The sequence below is a fragment of the Juglans regia genome, chromosome 3, assembly GCF_001411555.2.
Source record: "Juglans regia cultivar Chandler chromosome 3, Walnut 2.0, whole genome shotgun sequence".
Classification (NCBI taxonomy): domain Eukaryota; kingdom Viridiplantae; phylum Streptophyta; class Magnoliopsida; order Fagales; family Juglandaceae; genus Juglans; species Juglans regia.
This window is the reverse complement of record NC_049903.1, coordinates 32037503-32062529: the sequence shown is the minus strand read 5'-3', so window position 1 is coordinate 32062529 and position 25027 is coordinate 32037503. Positions and strand designations below refer to the sequence as shown.

General features: G+C 36.3%; 3 protein-coding genes across 4 annotated transcripts in view; 1 reads left to right on the top strand and 2 right to left on the bottom strand.

Annotated features, from left to right (window-relative positions):
* The first annotated feature begins 986 nt into the window (after positions 1-986).
* LOC109000802 lies at positions 987-2457 on the top strand. The gene is made up of 2 exons (XM_018977805.2): positions 987-1530; positions 2242-2457. The coding sequence occupies exon 1, from the start codon at positions 1189-1191 to the stop codon at positions 1525-1527; it is 339 nt and encodes a 112-aa protein (XP_018833350.1). The 5' UTR covers positions 987-1188; the 3' UTR covers positions 1528-1530; positions 2242-2457.
* Positions 2458-3092: 635 nt separating this feature from the next.
* On the bottom strand, positions 3093-17312 carry LOC109000803 (protein DEFECTIVE IN EXINE FORMATION 1). Its single transcript, XM_018977806.2, has 13 exons — positions 16874-17312; positions 16622-16732; positions 16377-16459; positions 16002-16119; positions 15740-15891; positions 14970-15553; positions 14779-14849; positions 12429-12685; positions 5400-5581; positions 4284-4567; positions 4073-4190; positions 3800-3982; positions 3093-3701 (listed from the first exon to the last, which is right to left on the bottom strand). Exons 1-13 carry the CDS (start codon positions 17014-17016, stop codon positions 3384-3386), a joined length of 2604 nt encoding a protein of 867 aa, XP_018833351.1. The 5' UTR covers positions 17017-17312; the 3' UTR covers positions 3093-3383.
* Positions 17313-20127: 2815 nt separating this feature from the next.
* LOC109004210 (mRNA-capping enzyme-like) overlaps positions 20128-25027 on the bottom strand; it is a 28181-nt gene continuing 23281 nt past the window's right edge. For both annotated transcript variants that reach the window (XM_035688527.1, XM_035688528.1), the window contains 6 exons: positions 23565-23687; positions 23375-23473; positions 22877-22966; positions 22660-22750; positions 20925-21055; positions 20128-20832 (listed from right to left, as the gene is read on the bottom strand). In XM_035688527.1, the coding sequence (XP_035544420.1) occupies positions 20689-20832; positions 20925-21055; positions 22660-22750; positions 22877-22966; positions 23375-23473; positions 23565-23687 (678 nt within the window). In that variant the 3' untranslated portion in view covers positions 20128-20688. The remainder of the gene's footprint in view (positions 20833-20924; positions 21056-22659; positions 22751-22876; positions 22967-23374; positions 23474-23564; positions 23688-25027) is intronic.

Sequence of the window (25027 nt, the reverse complement as noted above, 5' to 3'; positions counted from 1 at the left end):
AGGTTCCACCATTTGCCGCATCGCCTTCTCTCGAAGCCGGTAGGTCAAAAAGGCGTAAGTGGGGTATGAGGTTTGACGATAACCACGAGATTAAAAAGAATTTAGACGGCCAATTGAACTTAGAAAGATACTTGTCGGGTGAATTAGACTCATGTGGAGGAATTTGATATTTTAGACTCATGTGGAGGAATTAGACTCATGTGAAAGAATTTCTCGAACAATATTACATATTCAAAAATATTATAAGAATCGTTTTATATGTCCGTCACTCCCACACTTGCTCTAGAGGTTTGAGCGAGAATGTTGCAATCACCTTGAGAGTCGAGTCCCCTTACTCGATCCCTTTATATATATAAAATTTCGTCATTCTTATCTTTAATTTTGAACTTTAGTTTAATTTCTTAAAATTTACTTATTCGTTTTTAGTTTATTTCATAGTGTTTGTCATTTTCCTTAAAATTAGCCTAAAAACCTATACAATAATGGACCTCCTATAAATAGGGAAGATAAGAAGACGAAGAAAAATAATGATGGAAGTGTTGATTGTTTGCAGAACGAGACGGAAAACCTATTTTGAATTCTTGACATATAGAGAGAGAGAGAGAGAGCTACAATCCAACCTTCGAGCCCAACGCCACTCAGTTACTTTCTAAAGAATAAATATAGATAGAAGTCACTATTGGAAATATCCATTTTGCACACATGATGTAGACCACATATCTCTCCAAGTGAGTGTTGAGAACAATCAACTAGAAGCAGTCACGTAGTGAATATAAAATATACACTGTTATAATGACTTCTCTCTAACATTACTCCTTTCTAAAACGCCCTGTTAATATTCTCTAGCATATGATCGAGCTAGCATCTCCACCGCACAGAGAATAGGTGAAAAGATAAAAAAATCCGTGTAAAAAAAATTCAGTCAAAACCCGGGAAAGTTTTTGGCTTTTGTCCCTAACGATGATTTCAAGCATACCTAGGACCAAACTAGGCCCAAATCCTCTTCGTTGAAAAATCAACCAAACCCGGATCACATCTTTGGGTTAATCACTGATTACGAATTTCCGAAGCACCCCAAAAGTCAAGATTCTGATTTGGGTATTTAATCTTGATAAGGATTATCAAGATAGAGGTTTGGGAGATAATTTTATATTTTTCGAATTGGGTTTGTTTTGTTTCCTGCAAGACATGAATTTTAGGAACTTAGACGAGTTCTGGGCCTTCTATGTAAATCAGCACTCCAAACCATCCACGAGGCGTTGGCATTTTGTGGGCACCCTTATTGGTATATTCTTCTTGCTTTGCTCAGTGGTCTTTAGCTGGTGGCTCTTGTTCTTTGTTCCATTCTTCGGGTATGGATTGGCGTGGTACAGTAATTTCTTCATCGAAGGGAATATCCCGACAACGTTCGGGCATCCAGTTTGGTCCCTGGTGTGTGATTTGAAGATGTTTGGATTGATGCTTACTGGGAAAATGGATAAGGAGATCAAGAGGCTTGGAAAGAGGCCTGTGTTGCAGCCTTTTTAAATTGTAAGTTCTTCAAATATCGTTCAAAGACATGCTATTGTTCGAAAGCAAAATCAGTTCCTCTTCCTGGAACTCTAGTTGTTGTTGGTTTTGCTTTCAGTCTTTTATTTTTTTCCTTCATATACGTAATTGTTTATTTAAGTACATATCGTATTATTGGATACAACATTGCGTCGAGAATTTCTGTTAATAGGGCTGCATTGTTTGGTTGCTGCGTAAGTTTGTGGTAATATCGATCTGAAGAATGGATCTGTTTTGTATAAATTTAGTGCAATTATAAATGCATTCGTTGCTATTCAGAAGATGTAGTGATGAGCACATTACGTGGTTTTGATATGAAGATTTTGGAAACCGAGGGCCATCTTATGTTCTCCTTTTCTCTAAAATTTTCTTGGAAAGCTAACTCTGGAATTATGATATAACCAAACCCTAGATGGTCAATAAATCATAAACTGGCACAAAAGATGAAGATTCAAATGATTTACCAATGTGCCTGCTTGAATGTCGAAGAAAAAAGAATATTCTTTACCTACTGTCTTCCAATGGATATTCTCAGACCTTGTTATAAAAAAAAATGGATATTCTCAAACCTATTTCTTTCATCTCAAGTGAACAAAGCAACACAAAAATCTCAATCAAGTAAATTATGGCTTAAGCAAAGGTTAAAGCTTGAGCATGGAGGATTCATTTTCATGAGGCTTCGATTGGTTTCAGGTTTTTTTGGTTACCCGTTTGCCAAGCTGGTGCCTGTTTGTAAGTGGTGAGCAACATGCATTGCAGGAATAACATCAGCCACGCCACAGTTCCAATGTTGTTTATTTATAGATTCCCTTGCTGATTCCAGCACCGGTTTTAAACTGAACTGTGAAGTGCATTGGGTTGCTTTGCGTAAGATCTTTTTAGTCGAATAAATTTCATAAATATTTTCTAGGTGATCATTGCTTTAATATGATAGTTTTTCTCAGTTTCATTTGTTAAAAAAAAAAATTGAATCGCCGCCAAGCTATAGATCAAGTAGACGGTATTTGTTTCAATGACATTTCTGCTCAGGTGAGGTTGGTAGCATCGTTGAGATCAACTTGTTCATTTGTAGAAAGTGAATAACAGAAAGAAGATCCGATGTGTCCATAGCAGCTCAAGCAGAAGGCATTTCATTTTTCCTTTAGTTTCTACACATGTTTGTCAGGAATTTGTTTACTAAAACAAGTGAAATATTCAAGCATACAAAAGCAAGAACTGCGTGGAAGGGACAGTGACATAATTTAATGTTGAATCAATATATTTTTCCAATTTGAGAATTTCCGGTTGAAGGGAGAGTATATAACCCCAAATCATTTCATTGGATGCAACCTGTTTGTCGCTATACTTTTTCATTACGTGGGGAAAAGCAAGCAGTGCAGATCTGAAACAAATATCACCCTTGGTATAAATCAGATCTCCACTTTGCAATAACTATTAAAAACTCACATTCCTGCGTACCATTTAGAAAAGAAAAGCAGATGGAGAGAGAGAGAGAGAGAGAGAGAGAGAGAGAGAAGGGGTGATGGGCGAGGGGGGGAGTAGTAGCAGATAATGGGAGCCAAGAAATTGATTTGGAATTAAAATTCAATATCCCAAGATTCAGATCTCACTACATTACAAATTCCTACTTTCTATCATTCAGAACAAAATAAAATCCGGGCCAACTGCATTTTTGGCCTGATGAAGAGAGACCCATTTGAATCCACACCATCAAAACTGTTGCCTGTGTCTAATTCTTGATCGCACAAGTTTCTGGCTTGGTTCATGTATAAGTAACCTTACTACATCTTATCCTTGCACAGGGATAGGGTTTCGTACAGGGTAATCATTACAATTTACAGGTCAGTGTTCCGCGAAAATGATGGCAAAGGCATGGCTTCCTGTGGACGAAGGATGACGAGCACACTAAACATTCCGAGCATTGGTAGGACAAGCAGCCACTTCAATAGTTTATAGTAATACATATGGAAGGTGAGCGAGAAGTCATCTGAGAAATAGAGCCCATTTTTGTCAACCATCTCCACTAAAACAGTCCCTGTAGTCCTCACCGCAACAGTTGGCAGCTTTATCCTATATTTCCCAGGCCGGTGAAAGATCTCAGTTTGCTTTATCCTTCTCTCACCTTGGTAATTACCGGGAACTAACAAGGTCGTCTGCAATGTTATAACAGTAATTCACACGACTAAAAGATTTGATTCACTGAGAGAGACGAGTTGTTAGCCATGTAAATTGATGCATGGAAAGGACTTACCGTGACATTGTACGGTGCTAGAGACCCAGATGGTACTCTGTATCTGTCTACAATCTCAATCTCTACCCAGAAACTCTTACCTTCCTCATCACGGAAAGCTCTTGATGGATGTGTAACATAAATACCTTCACGGTTATACCGAGTAGCCACGTTGTTTCTTCCTTGATTATGTGATCTCCACGCCTGAAAAATAACATCATGCAAGGACCATCAAACTGAACTGGGAGAACATAGAATAAACTAACCAAAAATCAGCTTCAGATCTTAACCAACCTTGAGAGGATGATATTGAGCAGGAGTGGAGAAGCAAAAGACATTGCCATTCATGGTTGTCACAATAAGGTCAAGATCATCTCCACCATCAACATTTTCTGCCAAGACCATGCTATATCTGTCATGAAGAGATGCATGATTAGATAAGTTGTGAGAGAGAGAGAGAGAGAGAGAGAGAGAGATGGAAACCAAAAGATTAAGCATATCTTACGAGGTTTCACCAATGTCCACAACATCAGCACATGAAGTAGGTCCATCTATAAGGTACAAATATCCATCAAATGATGTTGTAACAAGAGTGAGCCCCTTATTTTTCTCACCACGTTTATTTAAATCAACAAGAAGAACTTGATTCATCACTCTGCCATGAGTTCTATATGGGTAAGGACGAATAATTGACCCATCCTTGCCACTGAGAACATATATGTTTCCCGACACCGTTGGAACCACAACATCAGTATGACCATCTCCATCAACATCACCAACAGTGGGCCGCTGAGGAATATAACCAATGTGTATCAGATAACTCTACCTTGAATTTTTCAAATTACATGGCAATGTATACCAAGTCAACCTACTAACGAACCAAAACAAATCTTGAATAGACATTTGTCAAAAGAGTTCTGTAAGTTACAAGCCAGTGTGTAAGCACACCACTTATTGTGGAACTCATTAAAGCCATTAAAAAAAATTCAAAACACCACTACTTTTTAAACTATCTAATGCGACAAGCTTCCATATCAGTGGAGCGTCTTATGTGTCAAAAAAGCAGGTTTGCAAATAAATTTTTTCTTGTCTAATATTCAAAATTCTGCTTCAAATATAAGTCCCCTGCAAACCAGGCTGAGTTTAATCTGAGATAATTTCAGATGGAGCATAACAATAGAATCTGTTTCAAAAAATACATAAGGAATCTTTCCGTTTCACTAACACATGGCCTTTCCCCTTCCTGTAAGCAGCAAATCCCCATGTATAAGCTTCTTGGTATTGGCACAATTCTCATATATTTTTTTTCATTCATATTCATCCAATTGGTTGGTTTTACACATTAGGCCCAATTCCATCATCAAAATTTAGCACTACAAAAACTGGGGAAAAGTGTCAAACATAAAGCTTTATACAATGCAAGGAACTTGAATCTCCTAAACCCAATAAAACTCAGTACAGATGCCATCAACAATGATAACACGGCTCACATTTATACGATGGGGATTCCAAAAATCCATTCAGAAAAGTTGCAGTAGCATATATAGTTATCGATCAGTTCGACTCCAGTACATTTATCACACAGCTTAGTTGCTAGAAGAAAAACAACACTGAACATTACCTGTGGAACAAGACTCTTAAGATGAATTTCCCAAATTTCCTCTCCTTTTGTACTCCAAGCAGCAACATTCCCATGTACATCAGCAGTCACGAGTTCAATTTTACCATCGTCATTGATATCAGCAGCAACAACAGCTCCTTGAATCTCAGCCATTTCAAGCGGAAACTTTTCTCTCACTTTGCCTAAATAAAGGAAACAGTTGAGTGTCCAGAATGTCATAGAAAACCATACACCCAAAAAAAAAAAAAAATCAAAAGCACAGTTTGAGAACAATGTTTAGTTTAGTTTAGTTGGATAGGGGAGATTCCAAAAGCAAACTTTTTTTTTTTTTTTTAAGTAAAAAAAAAAATATTCATCAAATGAAATAGATGAAGCCCATGCATACAGGAAGTATACAAAAGAAAACAACTAATTACATTCTATAAAGAAGAAAACGAAAACAGAAAATCATTAGTTGAAGCACCATTAAGCACTATAGCCGAAAACCATTGAAATAAAGAGAACACCAAGAATTTCCAGATTTCCTCCATAGTGTGCTCCTTATTATTAAAGCATCACTCGTTCCTTTCCAACCAAATATACCACATAAGACACAAAGGAACCATCTTCCACACAGCAGCCACTTGAGAAAAACTTTGAAGCCCAATCCATCACACAAGCAGATCCACTACTTTCATAGGCATCACCCAAGCCAGCCCAACTCTACTGAAATCACCATCCCACAATGCCTTTGCTACCTCGCAGTGCAAGAGTAAATGATCCACAGATTTCCCATGTTTCTTGCACATGAAATACCACTCCGTAACCACAAAACCACACTTTCTCAAGTTATCGATCATCAAGATGTTCCCGAGCGATGCTGTCCATATGAAAAAAAAGACTTTGGAAGGCACATGAGACCTCCAAATACGCTTCCAAGGAAAAGGAGAACAATGCTGAACAGTCAAAGCCTTATAGTAAGACCATATCGAAAACTTTTTACCACCCGCATGCTTCCATAACATTCTATCCCTCTCATTACCCCCAATCCCCAGGGAGTATAAGAAGCTGAAAAAATCAGAAACCTCATCAAGTTCCCAGTCCTGTACAGCTCTAGTAAAACAAACATCCCACTGCAAGGTACCATTAGAACGGGTTAACAAATCAGCAACAGTAGTGTCCCGATTGGCTGCCATCTGAAAAATAACCGGAAATGTACTAAAAAGAGCCCGATCACCACACCAAACATCAAGCCAAAAAGGGATCCTTGAACCCTCACCAACAGCAAAATTAATATGTTTAGCAAAAGTCTCCCATCCCATTCTAATAAATTTCTAAAGAATCACACCATAAGCCCCCCTCGCCTCCTTAGAACACCAACCCCCTGTTAACGTATACAATTAGGAGTTTATACAATTTAGGACTTCTCTTTCTCTGTTAATATTAGCTGTAAGGATATATTACCATGTATATAGGCTGAAAATTAGGAATCAGTTAGAGTTTCCCGTGCATAGCATATTATCTACTTTCCTTGTATATTTTGGAGGTTCATGTTGAGAAGGAAACACTGAATTGAAAGAGCATTTTTTCCAAACAAAAAGTTCTCGGTTTCTCTTGGTTTCTCAGTGTTTTGACATGGTATCAAGAGCAGGTTTTTGAATTGTTGCCTTTTTTCTTTTTTCTTTTTTAATCTCGGGAGTGTCTCTTTAAGTTTTCGGCGCCCTCTGTGCTCGATTCCAGTTCTGTTCTGGAGGTCGGCGACTGCGGTGTTGGTTTTGGACTTCTCTCTTGCTGTTGGTGCACTCTGGTCAAGTTTCCAGGTTTGGGCTTTTCTATTTTGGCGTTTCTGTTGCTGTTTCGTGGTTGTTTTGTGGTTCTTGGTGCCTCGGTTGTTTTTGGTTTCATGGTGCATCTCGGCACCCTCTGTGGCAGTTTCTAGTTCTACTCTACATGTCGGTGCAGTCTGTTCCATCTCTGGTTTGTGTGTGATTTTTCTTGGTGCCATTTTTTTGTTTTCTAATTCTTGCATGGCTTTCCTTGACGGCAACGTCTGTTTTGCTTATCTGGTCTGGGTGTTCTTGGCACCATATAAATTTCTCTGCTTCTTGTGACAACCTTCTAGTGGGCTTTTTTTTTTTTGCTTGTCTCTCGGTTGCATCATGTCCTCAGATAAGTTAGAATCGTTCCATATTAGATTTACTGGCAAAAATTATTCTGCTTGGGAGTTTCAATTTCAGTTATTTGTCAAAAGGAAGGAATTGTGGGGTCATATTGATGGGAGTGATCCCGCACCTCACAATGTCGAGGCTTTGTCGAAGTGGGAAATCAAGGATGCTAGGGTCATGACCTGGATCCTTGGCTCCGTTGAGCCTCACCTTGTTCTCAATCTGAGGCCTTATAAAACTGCCGCTGACATGTGGAATTACCTCAATAAAGTTTACAATCAAGACAACACGGCTCGGCGTTTTCAATTGGAGAATGAGATGGCTAGTTTCACACAGGGAAGTCTCTCCATTGAGGAATATTTTTCTGGTTTTCAAAATCCTTGGGCTGATTATTCAAACATTGTTTATGCTAATGTTCATGCTGCAGCTCTCTTTGATGTTCAAGCAGTGCATGAAACAAGCAAGCGAGATATGAACCTTCATTCTGACTTTGAAATTGCACGTTCTAATCTGATGAATCGTCATCCTGTACCATCTCTGGATGCTTGTTTGAGTGAACTTCTTCATGAGAAGCAGCGTATCGTAACTCAGGCAGACATGGAATATCGAGCTAATGTTAGTGCACTTGTTACTATGGCTTATGCAGCACGAGGAATAAGGAGACATGTGTGTTGTCCAGTACTTTAGTTGTAAAGCTTTTAATCATATTGCTCGGGATTATCCCAAGAAGTTCTGTAACTACAACAAGAAACAGGGCCATATCATCTCGCTTGTCCCATTCGACCTGAAAGAAAGCAGGGTACTGCTTATCATGCCTCCACTAGTGCCTTTAGTTCTGTTGCATTGCTTGCTACCTCGCCAGTTGTTCCTATTCCTGCTTCTACAGCCTTAGCAACCCCAACACACTCACTCTTGAAATGGTACAATTGATGATTATTTTTGCTTTTTCTATTTTTGGGCTATCAGGTAATCATAAAGTTTCTTCTAAGCCATGGTATTTTGACTCCAGCGCCTCTAACCATATGACTGATACTGTTGTTCCTCTTTCCAATGTCAGAAATTATGATGGAAATCTGAAAATTAACACCGCTGATGGCAGTTCTCTGCCTATCTGTGTTGTTGGTGATCTTTCTTCTTCCTTAACTGAGGCTTTTGTATCTCCTGACCTCTCCACAAATCTTATTTCTGTTGATCAATTGGTAGATAATAATTGTAATGTCCATTTCTTTCATTCTGGTAGTGTTGTGTAGGATCAAGTGTCAGGGAAGATGATCGCGAAGGGGCCTAAAGTGGGACGACTCTTTCCTTTCCATGTTTCTCCTTCCACCATTATCCCTAATTTTCCTTTACTTTCTTTTGCCTGTAATCTTGTTGGTTTTGGAAATAAGATGTGGCATAAACATCTAGGCCACCCAAACTCTGATGTACTTCGTACTTTGTTTCATTATGGTTTATTGGGAAATGAAACATGTTCTTCTCTTGATCTTTCTTTTGATTGTACATCATGAAAACTTGGGAAAAGTAAAGTTCTACCTTTTCCTCATCATGCATCTTGTGTCTCACAATGTTTCGATATTATTCATAGTGATGTTTGGGAGATTGCCCCTGTTGTTTCTCATGCGCATTATAAGTACTTTGTTACTTTTATTGATGACTTTAGTAGCTTTACTTGGGTTTACTTCCTACGGGCTAAGGTTGAAGTTTTTTCAGTATTTAAGCGCTTTCTTGCACCTTGAGACTCAATTCTCTGCCAGTATTAAGGTCTTGCGCTCTGATTCTGGTAGAGAATACATGTCTACTGAGTTTCAGGACTTTCTTCACAGTAAAGGGATCATCTCTCAGCGTTCTTGTCCTTCGACACCACAACAAAATGGTGTTGTTGAGAGGAAAAATCGTCACCTTCTTGATATGGTAAGAACCATTTTACTTAAATCATTTGTTCCTCCTCGTTTTTGGTGTGAAGCGCTTTCTACTGTGGTTCATTTGATCAATCGCTTACCCTCTCCTGCGTTACATCATGTTTCCTTTTTTTTTTAAGTTGTTTGATCATTCTCCTTCATATTATGATCTTCGGGTATTTGGTTGTGTTTGTTTTGTGCATCTCTCTGCTCGTGAACAACATAAACTTACTGCTCAATATGTTAAGTGTGCATTTCTTGGTTATGCTATACCTCAAAATGGTTATGTTTGTTATGATCTCAATGCTCGTCGTATACGTGTTTCTAGGAATGTGGTTTTCTTTAAAAAACAATATTTATTTTCCTCTCATGTTGAGTTGCCATCTGTATTTTTATCTCTTCTGCCTAACTTTTTTTATTCTCCAAAAATTGTGGAAAGTTTCAAACCTGGTCTTGTGTATGAAAGACGTAGTCGACATGAGTCTACTTCCACTTCCTCTATGCCCCCTCACGATCTTGACCTGGCGTCTGATCTTGCTCCTGCTTCCACCATTATTCACCGGTCTACTCGCCCTTCTCAACCCCCTGATTGGTATGGTTTCTCATCCCTTGTCTCTCTTCTAGCTATTTTATCCTCTATTTTCATTCCCTCTTGCTACAAACAGGCAATGGAAAATGAGTGTTGGCAAAATACAATAAAACTTCAAACATTTGAGGAGAATCACACTAGAGATATTGTTCCTTGTCCCCTTACAGTCAAGCCTATTGGGAGTAAATGGGTTTTCTCTATAAAGCTTCGTTCTGATGGCTCTTTAGACCTGTACAAAGCTCGCCTAGTAGCTTTGGGTAACAAACAGGAATATGGGGTTGACTACGAGGAGACATTTGCTCCTATTGACAAAATGACCACGGTTCGAACCATCTTAGCTATTGCCGCTTCACAGTCGTGGCAACTGCATTAGATGGATGTGAAGAACGCATTTCTTCATGGTGACCTCCAAGAAGAGATCTACATGAAGCTTCCCTCTAGTATGACTACTTCTTCTCCTCATGATGTCTGTAAGCTAAGGCGTTCTCTGTATGAGCTCAAGCAGGCTCTCGGGATTGGTTTGAGAAGTTTCGTAGTACATTTCTTACCTTCAGTTTTACAAAAATGCAGTATGATTATTCTCTCTTCTTCCACAAGTCTACATTGGGTATAGTCCTTCTCTTGGTTTATGTGGACGATATTATTATTACTGGCACTGACTGTGGTTTGATTATTAAGCTTTAGCAGCTGTTGCATGCAACTTTCCATATGAAAGATCTTGGCCAGCTCACATACTTCTTAGGACTGGAAGTACATCATTGGGCCGATGGTATTTTCTTAAACCAGCATAAATATATTCAAGATCTTATTACCTTGGTTGGTTTGGAGGACACTTCTTCTGTTGATACTCCTATGGAAGTAAATGTCAAATACATGAAAGATGAAGGGAACCTTCTAGATGATCATACTCTCTATCAGCACCTGGTCAGGAGTTTTATCTACTTGACCACTACTCGCCCTGATATCTCCTATGCCTTCTCCTCAGTATCTCCATCTTGCTACAATTCGACGCATTGTCTGCTATCTTCAAGATTCGCCTACTCGTGAGTTATTATTTCCTATAGGCTCATTTCTTCAACTTATTGCCTACAGTGATGTTAATTGGGCTGGGTGTCTAGATACACATTGATCTACTACGGGTTGGTGTATGTTTTTTATGCCTTAATTTCTTGAATATGTAAGAAACAAGATCGTGTTTCTAAATCCTCTACTGAGGCCGAATATCGTGTCATGTCTACTGCTTGCTCTGAAATTGTATGGCTACGCGGTCTTCTTGAGGAGCTTGGGTTTCCTCAGACTACTTATACTCCTATTCATGCTTTGATAACATTAATGCTATTCAGATTGCCACCAATCCCATTTTCCATGAACGCACCAAGCACATTGAGGTTGATTTTCATTCTATCCGAGATACCTTGGAGAGTCGGGTGATATCTCTTTCTTACATTTCTTCGGATCTCTAAGTGGCCGATGTCTTCACCAAAGCAACGACTCGACAGCGGCATCAATTTCTTGTTAGCAAATTGTTGCTGGTTGACTTACCAACATCTATTTGAGGGGGGATGTTAACGTATACAATTAGGAGTTTATACAATTTAGGACTTCTCTCTCTCTGTTAATATTAGCTGTAAATATATATTACCATGTATCTAGGTTGAAAATTAGGAATCAGTTAGAGTTTCCCGTGTATAGCATATTATCTACTTTCCTTGTATATTTTGGAGGTTCATGTTGAGAAGGAAACACTGAATTGAAAGAGCAGTTTTTCCAATCAAAAAGTTCTCAGTTTCTCTTGGTTTCTCAGTGTTTTGACACCCCAATACTCACATATTTCCAAAACCAAACTGAAAGGCATTGAGCACAATTTTTTCATCAACATGTCCTATAAATGGAAATTGAGGGTCGCTTTGTATGGTAAAAATCTGATAACCCAGGTGCTATTTGATCAATGAGAATACACATGCTTATAGACCAGATGTGTTCAACACCTCAAGGAGGCCCATCCCCTATATTTTGACCTCAAGGACAAAGGCATAACAATATATAGTCTGTAGAATCATACGAAGGACACAATCAAAATAACCATCCGAGCAACTGTTTTTAATAGGAAAAGGGCACAATCTAAATTAATTACCCATTACATGGATGCATGAGGGGAAATATGGTCACGACATAGAAACAATAACCAAGAACTAAAAAAATGATGCAACTTTGGCTACTGCTCGAAAAGCCAACAGCAAGTCATAACATCTGACTCAAGAATAATCAACAAACTTGCAAATTAAAATACAAAAGCACACACTCTAATCCTGAACACACAATAGAACAAAGAAAATCCACATTGACTGATATAATTTTTATTTATTTTTTTATAAGTACATTAAATGATAGAAATTACCGTGATGATCCAAGACATAGAATAAGCCAAAAGAGGTCCCAACAAGAATGTCCATATACCCATCACCGTCCAAATCAACAACAGTTGGAGAAGAGTATATATAGGCACGGAAGTTTCCGGTATCTGTACTTAGATCTAGGTCAGCAGTCCACTTAACTTGCTTTGTATCAAGATTGATAACAACAATAGAACCGGCTACATATTTTCCAATATTAATATCACCCAAATCCTTCGAGTGCTTTGAGTCAGCATAATACCTGTCAACTTACAAGGTGGTTAATTACTTTCACATCAATCAGTAATAAAAGAAGCCCAATTCTGTACTATCTACAAAGCAAGAAAATAATGCAATCTTAAACTTACTATATTGTAAAAGGAAACATAAAATATTGAACTATATCTCGTACTAAAGAAGAAGAAGCAAAGTACTACATACTGTTACTGTTTCACAACAATTAGTAGATACCCAATGGAGTTAAAAAAAAACATTAGAGCAAGTATCTCACCATGTAAAAGGTTGATCGGCAATCAGGGAGGATAAAACCAGCCCAACTCTACAACCTTATCAGCTAAGAAGTTTAGAGTGAAGATGCTAGACAATAGTGGAGCTTGAACCATGTAATAGAGAATCCAGGAGACTCCTAGTGCAGCATTGAACCAAGGATGTCTGAGCCTACAACTCATCCTAAGCCCACCCACAACTAGGCTGCACTCTAACGAGTGGAGCTTGGGATTAATATTCCAGTCAAGCACTCTTTTTAGGTTGGGCACGGGCGAGGCATATGTCAATCATTAATTGAACCCAACCCAACCCTGGTCTACCATAAATTCTCACTTATTAGTGAACATAACCATGTTTTTTTTATAAGTAGTGAACATAACCATGTTCATGTGTATTAATTACGAAAAATGCAAGCCTAAATTCATAACTATAGACATGACACAGCAAGAATGACCACTCTAAGCCTTAGTCCCAATTGACTTGGATTGGATTCGTGAATATTTTTTCAACTAATTGGTATCAACCAGTTATTGTGAAAGTGCTAGGCGTACTTTAAGCTCAAACGCCTACTGGAACCTTGGTGCAAAGTACAGAGTGCAAGCACATGCCTAATTTAAATAAAACTCCAAATTTTAAAAATGGCTTTTAATAACAAGTTCATAAAATACAATAATATAAAGGTTTAAATTGCAAGATGCTCATATATTTAGATATTAACTCAATTTATTAGGCCTCATTTGGTTGCAAGACTCAGCTGAGATTAACTCAGTTCAGTCTAATTTTAAGTTGAGTCTAACATCCAAACACCCAATTCTCAAATTACTAAACTCATCTCAACTCAAAACCTCCTTAAACGTGGGATTTACAATCTTTTTCAACTCAACACATCTTTATACGTGGGACCCACAACCTTTTTCAATTTTTCATAAATAGTATTAAACTCATCTTAACATCCAAACCCATCTAAAATCATTTTAGATGGGTCTCATATAACTCACTTCACCTACTCAACTCACTACTATTCATAAAGAACTTAGCTCAATTCAGTTCAGCTCAGCTCAGCTCACCATCCAAACGTAACTTTAGAGTATTATACAACATGACTATCAAATTAAAGTATTTGATAGACATAATCAAATTACATAGTTTAATTAAAATTAACCAAAAATCCATGACCAAAAAAAGCTCAAGAATTGTAGGTAGTGACTTATATGAATAAAAACAATCAAATATCAATCCATTTAGAAATCCAAGTTGCACTATCGTATTGGGTTGAGAGCATATAGATCACATGCAACAACATATGGTGCCATGGTACGTAACTGATCATTAATATCAACTAGAATATTTGAAAAAAAATATATCAGTTCCAGGCCGAAAAATTTTAAAAAGCACGTTTTTCTGCACTTTAAGCTCACACAAAAGTGCCAAAAGCGTCTTTAATAAATGCGATTCGCTTTTGGTAAGTGAAGCGCTTCAACCTTGATGCTTGGCACTTTGCTATATACATTGTAACTAGATTTAAAAAAAAAAATGTTAGGTTCTTGGTTTGATAAATCCTCCATAATTGATTATAATAATACTGAACATGCTTTCGTGAACTTCAGACTCAATAAATTTTATAACACCAGAAGATAGGCCCTTTAATGATGGAAATTGAAATGTAAGTGGTGATGAGATTAGACTTCAAAATCTCCGCTGTTTTGTTTTCTTGGAGAGATTTACTTATCTCTAACACATGATTGTATTGTTTGAGTTCATCTTAATAGGCAGCAGTCAAATATATAAATTAAGGTTCCAAAGAAACAAAAAAGATAATAAGAAGTGATACCATGCAAGAGAACTCACTCGTGATCAAAGAAATAAGAAACTGCAACGACCATCTCTGATACCCCATCCTTATCAATGTCTGCTATGACCTGAAGAGAATAAGAAGACAAGATTTCATGTCCTAACTTACCTAAATTAGACATGCCAATATGGTTTATCCGTGACTCAATAAAAAAGATTGATCAACAAAATTTTAAGTTTGGACTTACAGGAGTGCACAAAATGTGTGAGTCAATATTCACATAATCTTCCACTGTCTCGTGTTGCTGTTCTGTCCACTCCTCGTCTCCCCACATTGATTCATCAACATAATCATCATAATCGTAACTATACTCATCAGCTAGCTCCTCACTCTCACGAAATAACTCAAAGGATGAATCAGCATCTGCTTCCAAACTTTTATTCATTTCCACAGTTGGAACATGATGACCTACACTACTGTTCTCTTTCAATTTAGAGCCATCATCCTGTGATCCTTTCGAGTTGTTATCTTCCAGAAGTCGTCTCGCAGCATTTGTCCCATTCTGTGCATTGACAGTTCCTCCTGACCCAGAATTTACAGAAGAATTATCCACGCTCGTGGGCAGATCAATGTTGGATTGCATTTGACTTTCATTCTTTTTCTGTTCATTTCCCGCTGATGTTGTTACCGAAATGTTCAGCTTAGGGGTACTTGGTTGACTTCCATTAATTTTTCTTTCAGTCTCTGTATTGGATGTGTTCACCATACCAAGTTTACTTTCTGCTGATGTAGTTACTGACATGTTCAACTTAGATGTACTTCCATTTGTTTCTACATGTATAATCAACAATTATGAATAGTCAGTTCTTATTAGACTATGTTAAAAAAGTCTAGCATTCTTTAAGCTAAGAGACTCTAACATTTCCCTGTAGGAGGATGAAAGGTAAGGACCGTAGAGAAAACCTAGCCAAATCTGAACATATAAAAAAATGGATACAAATTGTAAGAATAACTCACGTGACATCTTAGCTTCCAGGACAAGTAGGTCATCATGAACATCTGGATGCAACCGGTCCACGTGGTGGTCTGAGTCCAAGCCCACATACCAATTTTTAGGTACTCTTCTGCGAGGTATCTCTATTTTATCGGCCATCAAGTAACCTGACACCCTAAATACATATATAAGTTGAAATGAGACTGGGCATGCTGGCATACTACAAAAGGATAAAATCATAACTGGAAAAAAAAAAAAATACACACACACTATCAGAGCAATTACCTGAAAAAGAGAACTTCACCATTGTATGTTGCCAAAGCTATTTCCCTCACACCATCCTTGTCAATATCATACAGTAGGGGACTGGCATGCACAGTTGACTGATGGAAAGCAGGCCAACCTGATATTTCATTTAGCAAAAACAAAAAATATAAAAGAAGCAAACACAACCCATTAGCTAAGTCTGCTAATTCCTATGCAATTCAGTTATCCCATGTATTTCCGTTATCTTTATCTTCTGAAAACATTTATCTGAAAACATTTATCGGCAAGTTATAATAACCATTTATCATATATGCCCAGTTGAACATATTGGGATGGGTAGGAGAGAAGTTTTACAAACAAAGCCAGCGCTCCAGAACCAAAAACAAATGATACCTGGCATTTTGTCTCCATCAGAACCTTCTAGAACTTCAAGGTAATGGACAAAAGAAGGAACCACCACATCTAGCTTCCCATCACTGCAAACCAAAACACAAACGTTGCAGTCACCTAAACTAGTCGATCAAAATGCAGATTCATGTCTCGCACAAATGTGGAAGAATAGAGACCGCTAAAACCCGAATCCAAGGCAAGGCTTATATTGTTCAAATCGCGCGAGTGTGATCTCTTGATTATTATACCTGTTGATATCAGCGATCAATGGTGTAGCATATATACTAGAACTAACTTCAGTTTGCCATCTTAGCTCCAAATTCCTAGGGCACTGCGTATTCAGCAAAGCATCCTCATCTCTGCATCGAGTATATAGCGAAAAACAGAGACAAACTTTTTTTCATAAGTAAAAGCAGAGACAATCAAATGAAAAAATAGGAAAAATAACACATTTTCAACCACAAGATTTAAACCGGAAATTCAATTAATTTCGAACTTACACGTCGGGGTACGCTAGTGCATCGTCGCTGGCCTCGCGTTCACGAAACTTATTTTTCTTGGACTCGTCGCCATTGATGAAATTCAAGGACGACCACAGAATTAAGCAAATCAAGAACAGCCTGTTAGTCGCCGAGGATCTCATATGGGCGAGTCCTCGTTTCTCTCCAAATCGCTCGTAACCAATTCCAATGCTTATAACAAAAAAATTCAAAAAACAAGATATATCGAAATGGATAGAGGGATGGATCAATATCTTCCCACGGTAACACCTAGCGACGGTGCAAATATTTGAGTGATTGGCCAAGATGGAATCAGCATAAAAGGGAGGACATTAATCCATAATATTAGCTAGGGTTCTAAACCGCGATGCAAGAGTTTTCGGATGGACAAAATACTCCTAGGACATTGACGTACGATTGACCATTGGGAAATTTCCGTAAAAACAATTCGTAAAATACAAAGTTGGTTTTATAATTTCACAACTTCAATTTTACCACTCAATGGGTCCGGTGACACGTCATGATTATATTGTACTTACCGTAGACTCATATACAAGATATAAAATTCCTTTTCCTCACTCGTTTCCCATTAAATTTGTCATATATTTGTGTTATTTGGCTTATAAATAGATTTTTTTTTAACTATTTTTATGTTTTAATTTAAAAAAAAAATTACGAAATTTTAGATGGTGAGTCAAGATAAAATGATGTAAAAATTTAAATAAAATATTATTAGAATATTATTTTTTAATATTAATTTTATTTTTTGATTTGAAAATGTTGAATTGTTTATTATATTTTGTTTAAAATTTTGAAAAAATTATAATGATTAGATGAAATGAAATGAATTGAATTATGAATCTAAACAATACCTAAATGGCTAAATTGATCCATACATCAAAACGAAAAATCTATTCATCATCTATTTTCTTATCATCATCTCATTATCTCATGATGTGACATTAGATGATAGGTTTAATCATTTAATATCAAGATAATGGGAGATGATGAGAATTGAAATTATGAGTAGCATTACTCTATGACAAAACTAGCAATTATTAACGAAAATGCCAATTTGATCTTTCTTAAAGGTTCAACTAAGAGTAGAGTAATTTTGCCGAGGTCCTTTAGATCAATTGGCAACATTTTGATTTCTCACTAAGAAAACCAAATATCAAATACCTCCTCCCCATGTATTAAAAAATTTAAATAAAAAAAAAAAAAACAGAATAGAGTAATTTTATTTTGAGACAAACCACAATGACATTTTTGTATTTAACCCTAACCCAAAACAAAATTTAGAAAATTGGTGGCGCCCCTTTCCATTTTAGCGAACTTAGAGCATTAGTGTTGAATTAGTCAAATACATTTTCATCTTCAAATTTAGCAAATATAATCTATATTTACTTTATATTGAATTAGCTAAATTATTTTCATCTAAACTATAAGTTACAGTAAATTCATTATTCTTTTCAAATATGAAAAGAACTATAGCAAGTCTTAAAAATATTTTTTGAGATTATTATATTATAGATATGAGATTTTTATTCATGAGATTTTACCATCTATATACATATGAGAGTATTATATTATAGATTGTTAGATTGTAAAAATAAAAATGAATATGATTTGTTGGAGGTTATTGAAGATTATGAAAATAAAATAAAAATTAATTAAAATAATAAAAAAATAATAATATTTTATTATTATAGAGAGTGTGATGACTAATTAAATGTAGACTTCAAGTTTCGAATGATTAGCTAAATGTGAAAAAGTTACATATTAGTCAAAATTTGAAGAATAAGATGACCAATCCAATGCTAATACTCTTAACTTACATTTTCATCTGTAAACTTCAATGCTAGAACTCTTCTTGAAATGTGTTAGTATCTTATGACCAATCGTCACAAGAATTTTATTTGTGAGTTGATATAAATGACATGGTTTTCACATCGTTAATATGATATAACTTAATTTATAACAAAATTTTAATTTTGAATCTTGCAAATGAAGTTGTGCCACATCAATAGTGTGGATGGTATGCTATTTAAAAACCAACTTGCAAATAGAATAATTCTATCTAAATTTCCTTAAATTGCTTGAAATTTTATCGCAAGACTATTCAGAAAAACTAATGAATGAAAATCGATTTGAATCATAAAAAAATCAAAAGTTCTTTTTTAAAAAGTAGTTTCAACTTAGAAGATTCAGAACAAATTTCCAATCTTACTCAAAACAATAAAAAAGATTGAAATTTGATTTCAATTCCATAATATTTTAGCCCTAACAAAAGGGAGATCTCTTGGAACAAGAGTTATTCTGTGAGTACTAGACTATACACTCTAATATATTAAACCTCATACTATAATCTTAGTAATCTATCAAAACTGATATGTACACCCCAAATTATCTAACAACTACAACATACTACCTATTCGTACTTAGAATTGTGCATCTTGGTACGAATATGGATCTGGATATCCAAGAACATTCGGATCTGTATCCGAATTTTTAAAACTGGAACCCCGATATCTAGTTTTAACTCCACCTTTTTTTTTAACTCTAATTTTTTTTTTAAAAATTATAGTTTTTGTACATGCAAAACGATGTTATTTTGAAACAAAAATTATGTTTTTTTTAAAAAATACCCGATTACATATAACCAGTTACATAACTTGATCGGACGAATAACCATACAAATTCACTCAAAATTCCAGGTTTGGACCGGAATTTGGACCCCTATTTGTACCCATTCATCTATGTCACATATGATTGGGTAAATTTCGTATTTAAATGGTACTATTCATTTTATTAATTTGGAAATAATACTTCCTCCATCTCTTTTTCTGGCTTGCATGAATCTTCTCAAAGAATCAAACGTGCAGCTTGATAAAAATTAGCGAACCTTCGTTTTTATATCGCGAGTATTTTTTTTTTTTTGAAAAATTATGAGTACTTAAATAAGAAGTGAGAGGTTTTATTTTTTTGAAAATGTCTGTTCAGATCTACGCCTCTAAGGAACCAATACCGCTGAAAGATACCCTATATCTACTTATATATATATATATATATATATATATATTTATATATTTATAGACACACACATAACATCAACAGGTCCTACGGATCCGATAACAAAGCTACCAATACTTTAATCAATAATCATTGAGCTCAGCCTTCAAAAGAGGAAAATAAAGTACAATCGAAAATATAAAGGAGTAAGCTTCGAGAAAAGGGTGGTAAAAGATAAGACCGCTTAGAAAGCCATGTAAATTAGAGACTGAAAGGGGAAGGGGGCAGACCAAGATGAAAACAGAGGTGACGAAGACACTCATCGTAGTACAGCTGCCCAAAGTGATATTCACACCTATAGATTTCCCCCTCCCCAAAAATGAAAAGCCCATGTTCTGAAAAATGGCTACCTTCTAAAGAACTTAGAAAATCGCTACATTTAACGAATCATTTAAACAAAAAAGAAGAAATAATAATATACATGGTGACCCTAATCCTAACTCTCCTGAATTGGATGGACAACTACCTGGAAGAAATCATTTCGGGCCTGATTTTGGGGACTACCAAGTGTACCAACAGGATCATACGATGCAATGCTACAAGATTACAGCGAAGGATAGCTAATTACACAATATCTCAGTGATCCATCCGAGAATGCCAAGTACATACCAAACCCCGGTATATACAGAATTTGCAATGACCTGTGCAGACAGACATCGGAGGTATTCTTGAGTATCTGGTGTCTCCTATCACTAATAGACCTCAAGGTATTGTGTACATCTATGACTAAACCCTCCCAACCATCACCTTCGTCGCACTGAATTTGAATGCTGGTGGGCTTTACTATCATTCCGTATCCTATCAGCATACATGGGCAGTCGAATGATCTCATCGATCTCATTCAACAAGACTTCCTGAGTGATATTGTCCTTTATGCTCCGCATCACCTGTTATTTAAAATCACCAAGGCTTCATCAAGTGCACTTGGCTCCAAATGATACGGGTAACAAATTATACATAATTCAGTGATGAGGATGACCTTCATGTAAGTATTGAAAGCATTTGGAGTTGATTTATCTGGTCTGATCCGCATACAGACCCATTCTTCTTCTTCGGAATCCCACGAACACTCGATAATTTTTCCGGAATACAGTGAGGGTTCTGAACCATCTGTAAATTCTTTAACTTTGGTGAGAAATCAGAATCTAGACAATATATTACCTCTACTTATACCTAAGAAACAATAACATAACCTAGAAATTATAAGGAATACATAAATATATTTATTTTTATCAATCTCACAAACGAACTCACAAGCAAAATTCAAGAATAAGATTAGTTGATAGGAATATGTCTGGGGATCAACTGGTAGCGAGAAAAGGAATCACTTTTTTTGAAAGAACTGTTCAAAAAATTCATCTATCTGATTAATGAGTCATAAAGATATAATAAAAAGCATATAAAGCAGCACACATGTCAGTAAATTAACCAACTTTGAGAGCTCTCTAGAGACAATTAAATATCTACAATATCCATGTTCTTATCCACAGATACCGGACAAAAACATCCACGAAAAATGCAGTCTCCCAAATTAAATTGCAGCCATTCCTGTTCTCTATTCTTTCTTTTTGGTGCTAGAAATTACTTGTCTAAACCAAATATTCAAACTTGACGATCTAAACCATACATCATCTATCCAAAAAAGGAACGAAAGGGAAGGAGAAGATAATAAAGCATAATGCCATATTACATGAAACTTCCAATCGCTAATGATGTGCACATGGTACTGCCACGTGCACTTCAAATCTTACTTATCAAAAAAAGAACTACATTGTGAACTTCATATCTTCTACAGTATCTCTAGAATCCACTAGGTTTACATTTTCTGCAATTAAGAAAGCTCAGACACTAGCATTAGTTGCATTTTTGCCATCGTAGGCATAATGCAGCCATCACATCAACGTATGGTGATATAGGGAGAGGTTAAATAAACATAACCAAAATTTACGGGAACATAAACGGACCATTGAAAATATCAATTATTGACAACCAATTCTCTGCACGCACAGCAATGGCATGCATCAATGTCACTTCTTAGCCCCTTCAAGGGCAGGAAGTGTAAGCTAGTCACCTAAAAATCATATACGTGTAGCACAAGAATGCTTCCAAACCCTAGTTATAATTGTTACAAAAATTCCCACGCTACAGCCTCTGTTAGACCTTAAAGTCTGGGGAAAGGAAAGGAAAATATAGGTCACACATCTTTGACGTAAAAGAAATCTTTCAGCAAAGGTGGAAGGGTACACATTCCATAAGAACCACAGGCCTCGAAAGCAAACTTTTGAACACTATAGTAAAAAACATGACTGTCCACTGTAAGGACTCCACAATTATAATGCCTAGTTAAGATGGTTAATTCAGAAAATCATTATGTAAAATGTTTAATAAGGAACAGAATGTGTTTTGTCAATATTGTTTAAGCTCCTACATTATACATAAATGATAAGTAAAAAAGATCAGACACTGGAATCAAAACCCTAATAAAGTTTTTTGCCAGTTACTGATCAAAAAATAGTTTTTTGCCAGTAGTTTATGAACACTTGTAAGTGTATTTTTCTATTAAAAAGGAAACATTTCAGAGTAAAGCTAATCCAAGATTTTTGCTTAACCATTGATTCATGAGCGCAGATAAAGTAATCAACAAAGAAAGCAAGGTACATGATATAATGTGGAAAAATAAAAGAACGAAAGGAAAAAAAAAAAAAGGCATTGACCTCTGAATGCAACCCTACTCCCTTTCCCTTCTATCAGCTTCTTCTTCCCCCGCTCATACAGAAAAAGTAGTTGACGATTATCATCTTCAATCTGTCCACAAAAGTAGCTAATATTAAAAGGCCAGCTCCAGTAAGAACATGAAGCCAATATGGAGAGAAAAGGAAGAGATGCCCAAAGCAATAGCTTAAACTAACATAGTACATAAAATAGTACAACCTCAAATAGAAAGTCAACTGAATTCATTTCAGGGTATTTCCACTTCAAGAGGCCTTCATGTGTGCGGGGAACATAAGGATCATCCCAACCCTGCAAACAAAATGATCAATAATAATCATTGCTCCAAACCAAAGGTGTTCTTCCACAAATGACACAGGATAAGACATGGACATAGCATTAAAATATTGCAGGCACCAGAGTCGATGCTTGCTAGTTCCTAAGAGCTTGGTATTTGTCACTCCTGATGCACATCTGTTTTTTATAGGTAATTCCTGATGTACATGGTAGTTAAGGGATTAACATACTTTTAGTAGTTGAAAGGTCATTTTTATGGCACTGAAACAGACGATTGCATGAATGATTTACTTCACCAAATACATTCAGGAAAGTTTTTTCTTTTGTCAACAAGATTTTCAGGAAAGTCAGACAAACAAGCCAGAAACTTGGCAGAAAGTTTTAACAGAGATTTGAATTCCATAGTTTGTTCACTCAAACCACCTGAAAAATAAGACCATCTGCAGTATGTGAAAGCCTTGGAATGAATTCCTTTAAAAGCTTGGTAACAGTAGAGAGCAACCAAAAGTCTTTCCTTCTCACCTGATAAGAGTTGAAACCAAATCACCAAACAATCAGCAGAAAAGAGACGATACAAGATGGATTTCAATGTTGACAGTCAGATAACGCATACCCTGAATGGTTCAAGGTCGTATCTATAATAAGGATTCCTACACTGGTAAATATTGTGGCGTTCATAATTCCGCAGTTCAATCACTTCTTTCTCAAGCATCTTCCAACGTTCATAAAAAGGCCGCTGGATTGATATTAAATTAGCATACCATGCAATCAATATATTATACCAGAAACATTAATAAAAGAAAATACAGCCAGAAGCAGCACACATTTAAAGAAATAAATACAGAAGACTAGGGACATGGGACATATTGATTTGATATGTCATGTGCCACAGCAATGTTTGAACCGAGCCTGGACTTTCAAAGGTAGAAAGCAACTGATACAATGCAATATTTTATGAAAATGAACTCAGAATACTCAGTGAGCAGGGCCCTCTCCATTATTGGGGGTCCTAAATCCAATACCCCAGAAATTTGACAATAAAATATCTGATACATGACTTTACTGTACCAAACAAACAATGTTTCTAATGTACAAAACAAACAAGAAGCTCCCAACAACTTGATGCAAATTTCTGATCGTTTATCAATAATTAACTGAACCAAACCATACAGAAATCCACTTTCTTAATATACAGAACTCCGGGTAAAAGACGTTGCATTTGCTTGGTCTCCAGGATTCCTTGTCATAATGAAGAAAATATAAGGTGTCACAATACAATGAGCCTAGATAGGATAAACAATAGTTTGTAAGATGTTTCATCACCAACTATGTGAATTCGTCAGTAATTTTGAATATTATGTTAGCTAATTACAAGCAACTCTTCCATGTAGCTACATAACTTATTCAAATCTTAAGCCAAACAGCGAAAAAGAACCACTTGACAACAAATCATGTCATAATGAGGACCAATAAACACAAGTGGGAAGAAAGTGTTTAACTATACATCTCAAACAGGTGTTTCAATATTCATGATTTTTCTATTCTCGTGGCATAAAAAATATCCTGTAATATCAATTTGAAATTTATTAATGTTGGTAGAGTTATGTTAATGTGGCATTATCCATTAAACCTTGATTTTTTTTTTTAAAAAAACAAAAGAATTTATTCAAGGGTTGTGAATGATGTCACGTCAACCCAGCGGGATAGAAATGGGATGAGAATTTAGTGTATAGCAATTTCCATTTTGTTATTCCTTTGACAAGAGGAACAAAGGAGATAAATCAAAAGTCAAAATCTAAGGAAAAACTTTCATAGTTTGAGGGTTTAGGCACAACTGAGAGTATGCCGTCTTTCAAAATTAGGAATGTGAAATCACCATTTGTCCCAAAATCTTAAGCTGATGGAAAGAAGTAGATTTAATTATTTGTATTATATTCTTAACACTTCCCCTCACGTGTGGGTAGAGGTGCTAACCTCACTCGCCAAACAGGGAGTACCCCTGTCTCGCCCTTGTATGGGCGGTAGGGGTGGGCAAAATTTCCGACCTCTGAACTTCGTCCGAGTTCTGACGTGGCT